This window comes from Macaca nemestrina, chromosome 4 (assembly GCF_043159975.1).
Source record: "Macaca nemestrina isolate mMacNem1 chromosome 4, mMacNem.hap1, whole genome shotgun sequence".
Lineage (NCBI taxonomy): Eukaryota > Metazoa > Chordata > Mammalia > Primates > Cercopithecidae > Macaca > Macaca nemestrina.
Genome location: NC_092128.1, coordinates 168,476,092 through 168,493,640, shown reverse-complemented (window position 1 = coordinate 168,493,640; position 17,549 = coordinate 168,476,092). Strand labels below are relative to the sequence as shown.

The 17,549-nt window shown below is 38.7% G+C and overlaps 1 protein-coding gene and 1 long non-coding RNA gene across 21 annotated transcripts in view; one reads left to right on the top strand and one right to left on the bottom strand.

Annotated features, from left to right (window-relative positions):
* The window catches only part of LOC105472815 (mitochondrial ribosomal protein L39), a 262,274-nt gene that overhangs the window by 51,165 nt on the left and 193,560 nt on the right, over positions 1-17,549 (top strand). For 7 of the 20 annotated variants that reach the window (XM_071095517.1, XM_071095522.1, XM_071095523.1 and 4 more), the window contains exon 10: positions 12,174-12,278. The exons of 11 other annotated variants lie outside the window; for them this stretch is intronic. In XM_071095517.1, the coding sequence (XP_070951618.1) occupies positions 12,174-12,278 (105 nt within the window). Of the gene's footprint in view, positions 1-8,302; positions 8,459-12,173; positions 12,279-17,549 lie in introns of those variants that run through there. 2 more of the 20 variants (XM_011726355.3, XM_071095519.1) reach the window with 2 other exon arrangements.
* Positions 3,946-17,233, bottom strand: LOC139362981 (uncharacterized). The gene is made up of 2 exons (XR_011622730.1): positions 17,052-17,233; positions 3,946-9,559 (listed from the first exon to the last, which is right to left on the bottom strand). It is a non-coding gene; the product is annotated as an uncharacterized lncRNA (long non-coding RNA).

The following is a 17,549-nucleotide window of genomic DNA, read 5'->3' as shown; positions in this document are numbered from 1 at the left end:
ATACATTGTTATACCTGATTCCAGGTCAAAGGGTATATGTATTTTAACTTTTAATAAATATAGATAATCTTTTAAAGATAAATTTATCCAGTAAGCGGATTTTATATGTCATATGTGATTACATATATTGAAGGAAAGGAGAAATATTTTGTTTTAGGAGTGGCTACTACTGCAGTGTTATTTTTGAAGCATCTCAAAATTGGTTGTTACTATGTCAGGATTACCTGTTGAGAAAAAAATTCTGGAGACAAAATTTCATACATATATTTATAATAATGAAAGTTCTTAAAGCAAACTTGGATACCAGCTTCCTGATCTGCAGGATTTAGGGAAAACCAAATTGATGCTTGAGCATCTGTAAGGAATCCATTCACGTCAACTTGAAAAACAGTTCCTCAAATTGGGACACAGATATGCCAGGTACCGACAGTCCACAATATTAGAACAAGTTGAATTTTCAACATCAGTGGGTACTTGGATACATTTCTCATTCAATTTAAGCAACTGAGCAAGGTCCTGAGCTGGGTGTAATACCAAAAAATTAAAAAGGATTCTCCTTTCCTACAGAAGCTCCATCTAGAAGAGAGGATAATGTATACATAAGTAACAAACCAAACATGGGGCACAAATGTGAAGCACGTTTACGGAGGAGCTATAATCTGCTTTGGGAGCATGGAGGAGAAAGATCACTTCTGGCTAGAACCCTTTTTGGAGTTCTTTTACTATGTGCTTGGCCTTGGTTAAGAGAGCACATTGCTGAGCTGCTAGCATTTGAGAAAGGACAATTTTCCTAAGTGGAGACTGGGTATGATTGTTGAAGCCTTGCAGCACAGGTGAGAGGGTGAGATGGGATGGCATTGACGTTTGTGGCTATCTCATTAGTCAACCCATTACTTGCAAAGCAAGAACTCGCACCCAATTCCTTCTCATTGACTTTCCCTCTCTGTTGCACTAGGCAGTAGCTGATAGATTAGGGTTAGTTAGTATCAGGTCATTGGTTGGTTGCAGCTGGTGGTAGAACATAGGGCAGCTGGTTTCGGGGCAGTGGGTGGGGAGCGCAGGGGAGGTCAGGTGTATTTCATTGAGGTGGTTAGGATGGTTTTGGTGATGAGGGATGATGAGACTTCATTGGAATTTCATTGCTGCTTATCTCTAGAGAGGTCAACCACAAGACATCTCTTATCACTTAGCCTATGTGGCAGACTCTCATTACACGGTGAATAGTGTGTAAACAGATCCATATGTTGCAGGATTTCTGCTGAGCACCATTCCTAGTAGCAACATCAACAGTAGCATCGTGTATAAAACTACTGTTTCCTCAGCTGGTTTATGATCCACCTGAATCTGAACTGCCTGGTCAGCCTGGTAAAAATGTAGTGTCCTCAGCTCCATTACAGTATTACAATCAGTGGGAGTGGGAGCCTGGGAGCTTGGGAATATGCATCTTGACAAGCTTCCCAGGTGAGAATCCTTTGATCTTCAGTTATATATAGAACTTTTCACTTAATTGTCTGCTGTGATGAACTTTTATTTACCAAAAATCATTTCTTTCAGCTTAGTGGCATAGTGAAAGTGAAATGTTCACTGTATTTAAACTCATTTCTGTAGTTAGACTTGGACTTTTAGGATATACTAGGTTAAGTGCTAGTGAGCTGGGAAATCCCTGAGCATTACAGAGAAGGGCGGAAGAGTGACTGAATATAGAGAAGACACCATTGTGATGACATTTGAGGAACCCACCTAAAAATTCCAGTACTTGTATGTCTTAGATGAATGAAGACTAATACTAGTACACTTAGATTTGTTAAAACACTATAGTAACAGGCTGGGTGTGGTGGCTCACGCCTGTAATCCCAGCACTTTGGGAGGCCGAGACCGGTGGATCACCTGAGGTCAGGCGTTCGAGACCAGCCTGGCCAATATGGTGAAACCCCGTCTCTACTTAAAATACAAAAAGTTAGCTGGGCGTGGTGGTACGTATCTGTAATCCCAGCCACTCGGGAGGCTGAGGTAGGAGAATCGAACCTTGGAGGCAGAGGTTGCAGTGAGCTGAGATTGCGCCATTGCACTCCAGACTGGGGGACAAGAGCAAGAGTTTGTCTCAAAAAAAAAAAAAACAAAAACAAAAAAACAAACCAAAAAAACTACAGTAATAGACAAGGAAAAAAAAAAAAACTTATGTGAACATTATTTCACTTACCCTTATTGCTATGGGAGAATTTGAAACCCAGAGTGGAAAGTTAAACTCTTATGTGCAAGTTTTTCCTGCTAGTTTCACTGTTTTCCAGTTGTTATTAGTAGAGAACCACATGCTCAGCCAGCTTTTTGTACTTGTGTCCCATCTATGAACTCTACTATTTTTCTTTAAGCTCCCTTTTTTCTTCACATTTCCTCACTTTCTTGAGGTATTCGCTGTCACCTATTTTCAGAAAATTTCTAGTATTCTATGTTCTGTATATATTCTTCAGTCCTCTGACTTGACTTTTTTTCTCATATTCCTCCATTTTTTTTCTCCTTAATTTTTTAGCTATTGGGTCCATCTAACTGATGACAGTGAATATGAAAGGCTTGGTCTTGAATTCCGTAAATTTCTGGGGAAGTGGGTCAGATCCTAGATGAATCTCTTAACATTTTGCAATTTTTAAAAACCATCCTTAGTTTGTAACTTTCACACACACACACACACACACACACTCAGTCACTCACACATACATATATATACCTTGTTACTTACCCGTTCCTCCAATCCAAACACAGACTTAATCTTACTCATGCTTCAAGAATTTTTGTAATGACTGGTCAGGAGGAATCCCTCTACGATGAGGAGATAGGCAGTCAGAAGCCTAGGAGGGCTGGGCATTAGAATAAACCCAGGAACCCTGGTTCTTTGGCTTGTCACCACGGGATTATAGTTAGTTTGGAGCTAGAGTGTCCTTGGGGAGATCTGCTGTGGTAGATCATTTGATTTAAATGACTGAAATGTAAAAGTTTGAAAGTTTGTGTTTAACACTTAATGCATAATAGACATTGTGCTTTCCACATGCATGATTTCATTTAAGCCTACATCCTATGAAATATGAAATATATTCATCATTTTACTGATGAAGAAATTGAGGCTTAGCGGAAGATTAAGTAACTATCTTAGGCTTCATGGAGTGTACTCAAATGCTCTTCAAATAAGGCATTTCCCAGCACAGATTTTCTTCAAGTGCCTTTGTAATGTTCATAGCTTTTTATTGTAACAGCAGGAAGGTTATACTACAATAGTTTATTCCAGCCCTAATGTTCTATGACTTTGTGTCTTTAGGCAGCAAGTAGGATTTTGAAGAACTGGGACTCAAAGCAAGGAATCCTCTTGTAGATATACCGTGGCAGATAAAATGAAGAAACACTTTTTCACTCTGTCACCCAGGCTGGAGGGCAGTGGCACGATCTTCGTTCACTGCGAACTTCACTTCCTGGGTTCAAGTGATTCTCCTGCCTCAGCCTCCTGAGTATCTGGGATTACAGGCACTCACCACCATGCCTAGCTAATTTTTGTGTTTTTAGCAGAGACGAGGTTTCACTATGTTGACCAGGGTAGACTAGAACTCCTGACCTCAAATGATTCACCCGCCTTAGCTTCCCAAAGTGTTGGAATTATAGGCGTGAGCCACTATGCCTGGCCTGAAGAAACTCTCTTGAGTATGTTCTACCTACATGGAAGCTCCATGGAGCCATAAGCTCATTCCACGGGTTAGGAGAAGGAATTTGTATTGGCAGCACATACAACTTGAACGGAAAGTGGGGCAAAGCCAAATGGGTACTCTTACGTGAGAATACTGTGTCCTAGGAGTCAGGAAAGTTCCCCTTAGTATCCTCATAATTTTCTTCCATTGTCTTTTTTTGGCAGATATCTTCTGAAATTATAATTTGTACTTTGCAAAAGAAAATGGGCCATAAAAATTATTTTAAATCAACTAAAGACTTATGAGATTTATTTGGTTACAGTGAATAAACTTGACAAAATGTTGGGAAGAGTTGTTAAAACAAGTATACATTAAATATACTAACAATTACATTTGGTTACATGTTTGTAAGTTATAGTTATTTAGAAAAACTGCATAGAAACCCAAACCTTAAAAAGTCTGCAAATTAAATCATTAGCTTTTCTCTTCTCTAACAAAGTAGGGTGACTAGTTCTTGGATTAACCCAATTATAACATGGATGGAGCACTTGATTATCTTACAGAATATTCTCTATCTCACCTAAACCTCACAACAACCTTGTAAAGCATTATCCCCATTTCATGGATGAAGAAACAGGCTTAGAAGTGAAAAGGTAGATTCTCTGCTTGCACAACCATATTATGTGGCTTAGCTATTGAACTTGAACCTAGATTTGGGACTTCATTTCAAATATGAGTTTTTTAATTAAATCTTTGTATCTTGTATGGAAACAATATCTCACTAGCTCTCAGATGTTATTTACCCTGCTACTTGTTAAAAATATCTCATTTAAAAAATTCAGCTTCATAGCCTTTCAATTTCCCTTTAAGAGTCAAATGAAAGTATTAATTCTAAACTGAAGTTGCCTAAACAGCAAATCGTTACATGGGGGAAAGTACCAGTTTCTAAATATTTTTAAAAATGTTGCCAGACAATCCATGATATAACTGGAGGTTAGTAGTCCTTCTAATTTTTAACTACAAAAATATTATAGAAATTTGTGTTTAGCCCACATTTCTAACAGTTGAATCAAAGGTATTTATGGACATTATATTGAACAAGTCAAAACCTGCAATTAAGACTGACAGGAATACATTTTCTGTTAATGATAAAAACAAACGTGGGCTTGATATTTAAATGAAAATGTTTGCATTTAGGATACTACTGATAAATCTTTTAAATAACCTTACTTTTAAAACTTAGTTTAAGGTTGAACATCCCAGTGATCAGATTATGATTAACAGATTGAAAAATGATAAAGCCTGAAGTCTAAGTTTATCCAGCAGGGTGACTCATGCTTCTTTGTCATCCTCCCACGGCAGCAATTTGTTCCATGTGAATGCTAGTAACAGGCATCATACCCTGTTAATGCTAACATGTAGGAGTCAGTTGGAGGTAAAAACCCCTATCACGATTAGCATTAACAGCATACAGCCTACAGCAAGCCTTCAGCACTCAGAGGATGAGGCATAAAGAATTTAAACCACAGATTTCCCCTTCCTGGTTTGTGCCACCTGCAAGAGAGAAAGAAATGTTTGTGTATGCACATGCGGTTATAAAGCTGGAGTGACAGAATATAGTAAATCTGAAAGGAAAATAGTCCATTTTCTCTTGAAGGAGCTAATTAAATCCTTGGAAGTAATTTGTTGAAAGTGGTAGAGAAATTGGCAATTAAAAGATGACATTGTTACCTTTAGGCATATTTGAAAACTTTTTGAAAATTATGTTTTCAATTCTATTCTCTAGTTTTGAATCAGGTACACATATGTATCATCTTCTTTAAATCAAAAACAAAAACCACTCTTCAGAGTTTCCAAATGCCAAAATGCAAAGAGGGAAGCTTGCATTCTGACACAGTATAGTTTTTTTTTTTGTTTTTTTCTGATTTGTACTTCATCTGGGAGCTAGACAATTAAAGTCCCAAATATTCAAAATGGTCCTTTATGATTTATGAAAATTAAAACCCAATTAACCTGTTTTATAAAGGTAGGGTTCAGGCTGAATTTTTCATTCTGTAATAAATAGTTGAAGTTTTACCTTTATTCTTTCAGGAAATACGATACAAGCAATGGAGGTTTGCCTACAAATGAATCTATCTGAAAATGTCCCCGTCTGCTATTTAGAGATTCCTTTGGGGAAAGCAATACCCAGTGGCTTTGGTTTTGACTACATAAAGGAAGTATGACTTAAAGAGTCCTCTGTGTTTCAAACTACTTGTGTTAGGCAGAGGGTTGATTAAAAAAAAGAACAAGATGAATTTGCTACTTCCTTTTAGAGTCTGATTTTACTCTCTCAGATAAAGTGACATTTCTCCCACAGGTTTCTGATTTCAGTGTTACTATAGCAGAACCTAGAAGTTAGAGTATCATTCAAGTATGTGGTCTCCTGCAGTACAAGAGGGGAATCACCTTTTCTTTTATTTAATAATGAAACCAGCTAGATATAAAAATGTGACTAAGTTCAAAAGAAACGTATGAAGTAAAAAATTCCCCAGTGAATATATTTTGACGGGGCAGAATATCGTGGTTTGGAAATTTCCAAACCAAGGAAATATATCATTCTTACTGATAGTATTTTTTTTAAACTTTACTGTTTTCTGAGATGAATTAGTTGATGATGAAAAAATTTGGATTAAATGATGTCATTTCAGGAATTCAATTCATTTTATAGAATTTCAGTCAATAAAGATTGTAAAAATAAGGACTTTTTTCCCCCCCTTACGGGTCCTGGACACAGTAAATGCTTAATAAATACATATTAATAATCTAGCGTTAGTGCCTCCCCAGTCAAGATAACTCACCCTTTTCTTAAAAAGATGTGTTTAATTTGTATTGATGGTAAATTGCTTGCATACTATTCTACCCATAAATTTTATTCCTGTTCTTTAAAGGTAACATATGAGCACAGGTATTAAAATAAATATATTTAGTATACTGATTGGCTTTTCCCTCTTTTTAAATAAACATCTGAATTGCCTGATTAGAGCACTCAGAAAAGTGACAGTGTTTTTGATAATGTGTTATATATATTAAAAATTCTAATAGCTTTTTTATTGGTTCAAACTCTAAATGTATATTGAAATAAAACATGTCACACAGGTCCCCATTTGTTCTCAAACACAACCTTGTCATACAGACGTGATGAATTCCTAACACTGCAGAGAAATGAGAAGTTTGTCTAAATATACTGTAGAACCTTAGGTCATATTTAAAACCCAGTGATAGATGAAAAACATTAATGAACAGAATAAAGGAGAACATACCCCAGAATATATATATATATATTTTTCAATTGAAAAATAGTAGACTTTTAAGGACATTAAAATGACCAGAAGGTCATTCATCCATCAGTGTGGAGTCTACATCCACTTCCAGTGTTTTTGACTGGGCTAAGCAACCAACAACAGAATTGCTATGTGCCTGAGTGGGAATTAGTGGTCATAGACAACAAAGGCCAGTCTGTTAGCCAAGGCATTGGGCAGAGGGTGCTTTCATGAGGTAATAAGAAATGAAGTACTTCTTTCTGGAATCAGTGTAGCCACCAGCTGGTAAAGTGGCAGGGGAAGAATTATACACAATTATAAGCCTGACAATCATAGCGACAATGCTAACCAAGAATGTGACAAGCATAATGTTTAATGTGTAGCAATACAAGAAGGATTTATATGAATTATACATTAGAAATTAGATTGGGGTCTTTGATTAGGTAGTTCTGCAGATATACTTCCAGTCCTCCCCTCACGCCACAATACTTATGCCTACCACATGAAATATCCATTGTCACTATAAGCTTTACTATGTAGCATAGGTTCCAAGTTAAATGTTCTTAACAGAATTACTACACACTGAGTATCAAAATCATTCCTGCTCACAGTAGGTAAAAAATCTACCAAGAGGAAGCACTATGTAGACCAGATTAATGATAACACCGAGTATCTTTCATTATATGACGGGCAATTCTTCCTCTTGTAGTAAGAATGAAGCTGAAGGTGGCACTTTGGGAAATTTTTCCTTAGATTATGCTTTCCCGAAGGACAATTTTTTGGGGGGCAGGGTGGAGTGTGAGCATAAGATTTAAGAATATCTGGCCAGGTGTGGTGGCTCACGCCTGTAATCCCAGCATTTTGGAAGGCTGAGGTGGGTGGATCACAAAATCAGGAGTTCGAGACCAGCCTGACCAACATGGGAAAACCCCGTACTAAAAATACAAAAAAATTAGCTAGGCATGGTGGTGCGCACCTGTAATCCCAGCTACTCCGAAGGCTAAGGCAGCAGAATCGCTTGAACCTGGGAGGCAGAAGGTTGCAGTGAGCTGAGAGTGTGCCACTGCACTCCAGCCTGGGCAATAGAGCGAGACTCCATCTCCAAAGAAAAAAAAAGATTTCAGAATATCCTTCTATTCTTACCTTGTTGATTTGCCAGGAAAGACATTATCAAAACTATATATTCAGAGCATAATATGTCCTAAGTTTGTCATTAAAGTTCTGGTTTTCCTTCAAAAATTTTTTATTGTGGTGAAATATGTAATGTAATGTAAACATAATGTAAATTTAACATCTTAACCACCTTTTTTTTTTTTTTTTTTTTTTTTTAAGACGGAGTCTCGCTTTGTCACCCAGGCTGGAGTGCGGTGGCGCGATCTCCGCTCACTGCAGGCTCCGCCTCCCGGGTTCACGCCATTCTCCTGCCTCAGCCGAGTAGCTGGGACTACAGGTGCCCACCACCTCGCCAGCTAATTTTTTGTATTTTTAGTAGAGACGGGGTTTCACCGTGTTAGCCAGGATGGTCTCGATCTCCTGACCTCGTGATCCGCCCGCCTCGGCCTCCCAAAGTGCTGGGATTACAGGCGTGAGCCACCGCGCCTGGCCATCGTAACCACTTTTAAGTGTACAGGTCAGCTATATTAAACAGTCATAATGTACAACCATCATTAGCATACATCTCCATAACTCTTTATCTTGTAAGGGTCTTGTTTTATGTCTAAATCATAGGTTATATTCTTCTACATTTATGTATATTTCTATATTGCTGCTTATTCTCAGCACCAACCATTTAATATTTGCAACCAAAGGAACTGCACACCATAAAGTTTTCTTTAAAAAAAGTTACAGTGGTCGGATTTCAGAACCAAAGTGATTGTGGGATAGCTCTAATTTTATTTACCCTGAAATATACAAATAATTTAAAACTACTAATTTGTTGTTACAAATCAAATGTACATCTATTTTTACTGAAAGTCATCTTATATTGATGTAACAATACAAATTCTACGTCCAAAGCCATTTTAGTAGGTGAAATGTAATTATGTTGTTGAAAATTGAAGTGATTTAGTTTAGGTAACTTCCTCTAACTATTTTCCCACTAACATTTATGTGTACCAATCAAAAACATAATCATTAAGATGGAATAATGTTGATTCCTATTTGGATCCATTTGCTAAAAGCAATTAGCATATATTTGCATATGTGGAAGCAGTATCTGGCTTTTCTATCAGAATTTCTTCTGATTCTCTATATTCTGCAGCTGCAGTTTGGGTTTATGTCATGGAAATAAGCAGTGATTAATGCAAGTATATAAAAATCAGGATTCTGTGAAACTTTGGATTTGTCGTAATTTTTAGAATAACGACGATTTCTTGGTTACCTTTTGAGGCAGGGTCAAAAGTTGAAAGTGGCTGCCCACATGATGCACCAACAACCTGCCTCTATGAAAACTCTGCATCTGTCAGAGTGTTTCCCTTCCCTGTTACTTAAGACAGAATTCCTTACCATTAGAGCCATCTCCCTTGGGTGGGAGAGCCAAGGTGACAGGTAAGGTCTCTGGTAGGTTGTTCTTGAAATGCAGACAGTTATCTGGGGAAAGAGGGTTGGGTTGAAGTTGACAACATCGCCTTAGGTGTGTTTATTAGGTTAGTTAGTCATCTTTGAAAGCAGAGATCAAGGGCTGAGGAGAGAGGACCTGGGATAGGTAGATTTTAATGGGAATAAAGAGTAATTTAGAGGAAAGATAAGGATGTACCCCAAATAGTTTGATAGTTCAGTAGTTTTTTATTTATAATTTAAGCTCACACTTTTCACATCCAGCATAAAGCAGCAACAAATTAAGTATTTAGACTATCATCTGAGTTTTAGTTCTCTAAGTTTCAACCTCTCTACATGCTATAAAATGTCATATGAAGTGTTTAATTTCTCAGAGATTCTTCATGAAGACTTGCAGTGTTCTCTGACAAAAAGAAAATCCAAATGACTGCCTTTCTAAAGTGTATTTATTTGTGTAAAGTTTATCACATATTTTCTGTAGAATATGATTCTGTGTTACATCTCAGTAACTGACGTTAAAGATGAGTCAACTTCTCTGCTACCAGGGAATGAGATAAAGAGTATTATGTTTCCTCTTAACTTCACGTGAGTTCCATCATTAACAAGGGATTGATGGTGGCCAACTGGGGTCACGTCTTCTGAAGCACACAAACTCATCTTTAAAGGTAAAAATGGATTGTTCTGTAGGAATAACTTACATCCTGAAATCTTGGTGAATGATAAGATTACCACTTTTCAGATCATTAACTTTAGATATAAGAAAAATTCCCTGAATAAGCCATTGCTGGGGGAAAAATTATAAACTTTTCATGTCATGATATTTTATTTACTTCCATAAAAACTTAACATCACTTCTTGATATTTCTAGTTGAGAGTTCTTTATTGAAAAATAGCAACTATTTCTCAATTAAGAGCTCCTTATTGAAAATAGCAGTTTGCACACAAAATAGCATAACATTCTTTTCTGTATTTTGAGAATTAAGAAAATAAATGTTTTTAAAGATGTATGCCAATAGTGATATTTAACACACAAAGGTGTGATGGATTTTTGAAGTGTCTTAGAAGAAAGTCAGTGTGGATATTGCAGGGTCGCTGTGGAAATGTATATCAGTGACTGTTTAGTTGTAAATGCACAAAAGAGAAAGAATGTCAGCCTTAGAGGATTATCCTGCTTTTCCCAATTTTAGAACCAGGAAGCTTTTACTGAAATGACTTTGTGGAACTTATTTACAAGCTAAGTTACCTTCCCAATAGTTTTATTATGGACAGTAATTAGTGCTTTCACTTTTCTGATGAAGATGTATTTAAAAAAAAAAAAAAAAAAAAAGGTTAGGAATTTCCTCTTCCCCACCAGACTGATTATGTGGAATAAGCAGAAGCAGGATGACAGCCAGCTGGAGTCTGACTGCGGGGACTCACTTCCTCAACACCCTGACCTCACACTGGCTCAGCGGCAGGTCTGAACTGTGCTGAAATGTTATAGAACAAATGTAAATAAAGCTGTGGGTAGGGAGGGGAGAGCTAGTGGGAGAGATGCGTTCTGTTGCTTTAAGTGATGGCCATTCTTTCTTATTTCTTGTTTCCACAAAACGTTTTCCATTTGTCTAACAAACTTCTTAATATCATATTTCCATAAGATAATTTTAATACTTTTTAAAATTTATAATTCGATTTTGATGTCTTTTCTCCCCACTCCCAGGGAACAGAAAATAGGGTGGCTGTTATCTGCTCTGGAGTGTTTTGTCACCCTTCCATGAGGCCTCCTTTGTGCATTTGAGTTCACTGTTTATGCTTAACACTGAATTTCAACAAAATGCCTCATTTGGAACTTATTATGTGTTACCTGTTTGTTGTTTATATCCTTATGTCTGTATCATCAGACAAAATTGCTTTTCTATTTCTGTAAGCTACAGTTTATCTTTTTCTGCTTCCACACACCATAATGGCCCCAAGCAAGGAAGAATTTGTGTGCTAAAACTATTTAAGGCAAATGGAGCAAATTCTGTAAACAAAAGATTTGGTTTTGCCTTTTTAAAAATTCACTCTTACATGGATGGGATACCCTGTGTTATAAGGCAAAGACCATTTACATGTTACATTCCCATGGCATTTGACCCAATGCTTTAACAAACCAAATGAGGGTCATGATCGCTGCTCCACAAGATGTCACCATACACACTCTTAGGCACTAGATATACCTACTTCAAGTGTTCAAGTATGGACCTGTCTTCTTCGCCTTCCTTATCTTGTACTCTCAGATAGCACACTCCTGGAGGCTGGTTTCTCCTCATCTCCTGATGGGACCCTGCTTCTCTATCTTCCCCAAGGTGGCTAGTCCTCTCTCCATCCTCTGTCAGAGCCCTTATCACACTGGATGGTAATTATTTCATGTGTCTCTTCTTAGTGCTGAGGTGTATGTGATGGCAGAGACTGAGTCTTCCCTCAGTGCTGGATATACAGCTGATAGATACTCACTAAATACTTTTGAATGAATGTTTGAGAGTTTCCAAAGGCATTTCTATCTGCACAGTGGGCTTTTATTTGGCACTGGAGCATTTCAGGACTTAACTGATATGCAGGTTCTTGGAGAATTTAGTAGAAGCTTACAAATGTGGGGATATATTAATAAGGTTTGTTGGCATTCCAGATTGGCAGTGGACCCTTTTTAGAAGATTCCAGGCTTGGATCTCAGTCTGTCAAGTATAAAGTAAAGCTGGAGAATACTGCTAGAAATCATCGTCTGGACTTGTGGGTAAAAATTAAGTTTCATCCCGGATTTTAAAAACCACTCTTGGATGCTATAATCATGTGTTTTCATTGCATAGAACCATGTCCTTGTTCTTAGGAGATCCATGCTGAAACATCTAGAAGTTAGATGCCAGGTTTGCATATAGATATATAGAGAGAGATGGGTAGGGACACAGAAAGATAAGTCAATGTGGCAAATATTAACAATTAGCAAATCTAATTGAAAAGTAGGAGTGTTCATTGTTCTGTTGTTTTCAGCTTGCCTGGGTTCCATTCCATACCCCACCAGTGTTACTAGCTGTGTGGTATTTGGCAAGTTAATAAACCTCTTTAAGTCTTAGTTGTTTCCCTGAAAATGGAGATAAAGGTATAACCTACTCAGAAAGTCTTGTGAAGATGAAGTGACAATGCAAAACATTTAGTTGGGTGCCAGCCTCATAATCAGGGTTCAATGAATGATAGCTGTGATACTCATGACATCAGTCATCAGTGCTTAGTGAGTACTTTATAAGTACCCTACATCTATCACATGTTACACTTGCTATTTTAGAAGTACAAGCCCAGATACATTTACCACTGTATAATTGAACCGTTATATAAATTAGAGGTTATCTACAAGCAGGTAAAAGCCAAGTTAAAATAATTCTTTGGTTTATCCTAATCTTTAAGTTGTAAAGTAACTGCTAAAAGATACACCAAAATGTTTTCTTGGAAATAATTTTCAGAAGTATTTTAGTAGTTTTCGTTTGGTTAAGGAGAAGGATATGCATTCTGAAACAAAAATTCTAAAAACCAGACAACCTTTTACCGTGTCATTGTGGTCTCTGAAAATTCGTGACACAGTAAAATGTCTTTAAAATGTCTTTACTTTCTCAGACTGCATTTGTATCTCACCTTCCAAATTGATTTCTTATAATACACAAGATCATCCACTGAAACAAAATAATAGCAAACACACAGGGCTCCCTCTGTGCCAAGCACCTAAGTGATGTCTACTAACTCAGTTATTCCTCCTCACAACCTTAGGAATGAGTAGTCACACCCTTCCCATTGAAACATGGGGGCCTTGAGGCACAGGCAGGTGAAGTAACTTGCACAAGGTTAATCAGTGGCTAAGGATAATGCAGCTGGGTTGCCCACCTGGGCAATCTGACACCTGTTTCCCATGCTTGGAACCGTTATTTGTGTGAGCATACAAAGGACCAGAGCATTTTGTTAAGACAGCCAGGAACTTATAATTTGTGTAGAACACTCTCGTTTATGGAGAACTGGCATAAATGTCATTGTAGGGCATTGTTTCACCTTATCCAAACATCAGCCTCACAATTTCATTAAATCACCTATTTGATATTCTTCACTAATCTTTCCTTCTGCCAGTGCCTTAACTATCTACTCATACAAGGTAGCAATATCTGTGCTAATCTGGCCTAACAATTAGCACAGATATTAGTGATCTGTGCTAATTGATTAATATCTCTGCTAATTGTTTCTCAGAATTAGCACAGATATTCACAATCTGTTTTAAACTACAGCAACTTAAGCTACGTTAAGCCTCACTTTCTGGTGAGTGTGTCACTGTGTGTAAGGGTGGTGATTTTAGGAATAACATGTTCTTCCACATTGCTGAGAGCCGTGGACTTTGAGTGAGGATGCTGAACTGCTCAGACATATGATGTGCTTATTTGAGGACAGATGTGCTTTTGCGCTGGTTTTGCTTAAGGCTCTGAATATTATAAGACCAAAGACATTGATTGATGGACAGAACTTAAGTGTTTCAGGGCAGATGAGAATTACACAGCAGTGATCATATTAAAAGCATTGCATTTCCTTAAGAGTCTGAGATAAGAAAAAGTTTTTCATATATATATATGAAACTCATATATGAAAGTTGTAGCTACTGAGAGGTGGGATAAAAAGAGGCTTTTAAAATTGTAATATTTTTCCTTGAAAAGTAGTGTTTCACAATTGTGTTATTCTATCTAATTTAAGGAAACATGTAACAGTTTTGAGTCCAGTAAGATTAGTGAAAGACAAAAATACATTCTATAGTGAATTATGATGGTACTTACTTTGACTTTCTTTGGACATAGAGGACCTAAATTTACTAAGACCAGCTGTGTCTCAGGAGGTATATGAAAGTGAACTTGGTAGTTACACTGGAATCACAGAATTTCATCAGTGTAAAGGATTTTAGAAATGATTCAGTCCCGGCCACCCATCAGCCACCCATCTTAGAGATGAGAAAAATGAGGCACAGAAATCTGCAGAGTTGATACTAGAAACAAACCACGGTTCTTAGGCTGGTGTTCCTTCCCCATTATTAGGCTTCTGCAGAGTGGCAGCCTCATATCAAAACAATAAGGCTATTAAAATCAATAGCTTCAGCTAAGCAGTAGCCAATGACTAACAAAAATGGAGACACCAACTAGTTAAGGATAGAGATGCTCAGTCCAAGTGAAGGCCAAGAGTCTACATCCCACTTTCCTCTATTCAAGCTATTTATGCCTACTACGTTTAGAATACTGATTATGAAAGTGGACCCCCAAAGAGGGTCATGACTGAGGTTCAAGGAAGCCTCTAGCCTGCTGACGCCGAATGCAAAATGGTGTGTGAGGATGCACGTTAAAAAAAATTTTCTGGGAAGAGGATATAAAATTTCCGTTAGATTCTCAAGGAGGTAGGAATAAAGGATTTTAATAACTGTTACTGTAAAATGAAAGAATTCCTTTAAGTTGAATGGCACATCTTAGTCATGACATGAAAAGCTGATAAATAAAAAAACTTTTCAAAAGTTAAAACCTAGGGCTTTTTGGGGTAGATTTTTTGATTTATAGAAGACTGTTAAGATGAGGTATTGAAAGATGAAGGTTACAGATTTTCCATGTTGGCACATGGAAAGTAAAGAATGGCAAAATTTGTAGCACATTCGAATTAGTTCAAGTATTTATGTTACCAAAATTGAAATGCTATCAAATTGCATAGTAACATCCCGATAGCCTTTCCTCTAACTTTTTGGGTTTGTAAGGGTAGGGTGGTGCCTATCCTGCTCACTTTTGTCTCTCTAGCATCGCGTCCAGCACAGGCAGACTGTGATGACTTTTTTTTTGGTAAAGACCAGTGAATTACACTTTTTACACATGATTAGGTTAAAACAAGAGTACATATTTGTGCAAACACCATTCTTCCCCCTTGAAGTGGTTGTAGGTCTCAGACAGTGCTAATTTTTCTCTTTCTTAATGTGTGTGGTTAGGAAGCTGGGTCCTGTGGCCAGAGTGAGCTGACCTGCTATGTGAGGAAACTTGCTTGTCACAGCCTAATAAGGAGTAGTCCTTGCGGCAGAAGTAATTAGTAAATGTGCTTTGGTCATTTGACAGAAATCAGGGAGGCAGCAAGGAGTCATGGAAATGAGCCCAAACTGAGAGTCAAAAACCTGTGGTCTGCCGACACCCCCATCCCACATCCGTACCTAAAAGCAGGCTGTGCACTAGGGACTTAGTGACCTTACTAGAAAAAAACTCAAATTATCTGAGCCACAAGTCCTCATGGGCAAAATGTGGATACCACCACCTAACCCTGCCAATTTCCTATCATTGTGACTATCAAATTAAACCACAGGCAGGAAGTTGCCTTGAAAACTTTTTATAGCGTATATTACTGTTCACATAGATAAGCAATTAACTTTACATATACCCGTTTTTAAAAGATCAGTCCTGTGATTAAAAGTTTGGCTGCCCTAATTCACTTCGATTATACATTATGTTAAAGCCATATAAAAGAGGCACTACTTCTTCAGAGAGATGAATGGAGATTACAAGCAGTAATTTTGGCTTTGGAATATACACATAATGTCCACTTGACCTCATCCGTTTGACACAAAATGTAAACTAAATTATGAGCATCATTAGATACCTTGGCCTTTTCAAATCACACAGGGTCCTGGATCTGCTGTGTGATGCTGGAGAAGTAACTTCACTTCTCTGGGCCCCAGCTCCTTAATTTTTAACATACTTTGGATTCTTATATCTTTGTCAGCTGTCAGCTTCAGTATTTTCAGGTAAACTTCTATCCATAGTCATCTCAATATACCTGCTTTAGATGATACAAACTTCAAAAGATCCAGCTCTCCCTGGTAAAACGTGGAGGACAGACACCAAGGGGGTTTTGTGAGAGTAAAGGCAACTGCTCAGCAAAAACGCACCGTGGCACAACAGGAGCGAATAAATACAGACGCTGATTGAGCGTTTGCTCCATCTTCACTTCTGTTAAATGAAGACGTTGATATCTAAAATGCTATGAGTCTAACTTTGTAAAATTAAAATAGATTTGCAGTTATTTTTCAAAATAGAAAATATACAAGTTTTGAAGGCAGTCTCTTTTTCCACACTGCCCCTGTAGAGTGTTTTACACACTTCTCTGGCTGCTTCAGCAGGGGAAGTTGGTCCAGGGCCATTATACAGGTACCTCCCCAACCATCCAAGGAAACTTTGCAAAGAAGCTCAAGTGTTAGGTTTCCAACACCCCTCCTTCCGCCTGCCTCTGCCCGCGGGAATCCATCCAGCGCAATCTCTGGTCCCGGGCGAGGCGACACCTCTGAGTCCCCAGGGGGCACCCGCAGACGCGCGCGGGACCGAGCTGGGCTCCACGGCCACGTGCGCGCTGCCCCCGCCTTGCCCCGCCAGTCCACCCGGCGGTGACCCTCACACTGAGGTCCCCCGGCGTCCCTGCCACGTTGAAGAGAGGAAAGGCGGGCGGGAGCGCGAGACTGAAGTCGGCGTACCTGCAGTGCCAGGAGCGTCTCCTTGGTTCCCCGCGCTTGCTCTGCGGGCGGCTTGGGGCTCCGCGATCCGCTCCCTTCCCAAGGCTGCAGGCGGTTCTGGGCCCGGGCTCGGCTGCGCACAGGAAGCCCGCGCCTGCGAACGTGCGACCCTTTTATAACTCACTTGTGACTCATAACCGACCAGGCGCCTTTTCTGCAAACCCCCCCCCCCCGCTTCTCCCCCCTCCTGCCTGTTCTTGGAACCTACGGCTTGAAAAACTTTTTTCTTTTTAAAGGAAAAGTCGAAAAAGCCCAGCGCCCGGGGAGTTGGTGTTTTCCCCTTTCCCTTTCTCGTGGGTCATTGCGTGTGTGTATTTTTTTCTCTCGACACACGCCGTGTACTTTCCTGCACCCGCGCCGCAAGGCTCAGCCTCCAACCTTTGTTCTTAAAGAAAAGGAAACGCCTTCAAGTGACGGCCCAGACGTCGCCCGAACTTTCAGTCGGCTGGAGGGGGAAGT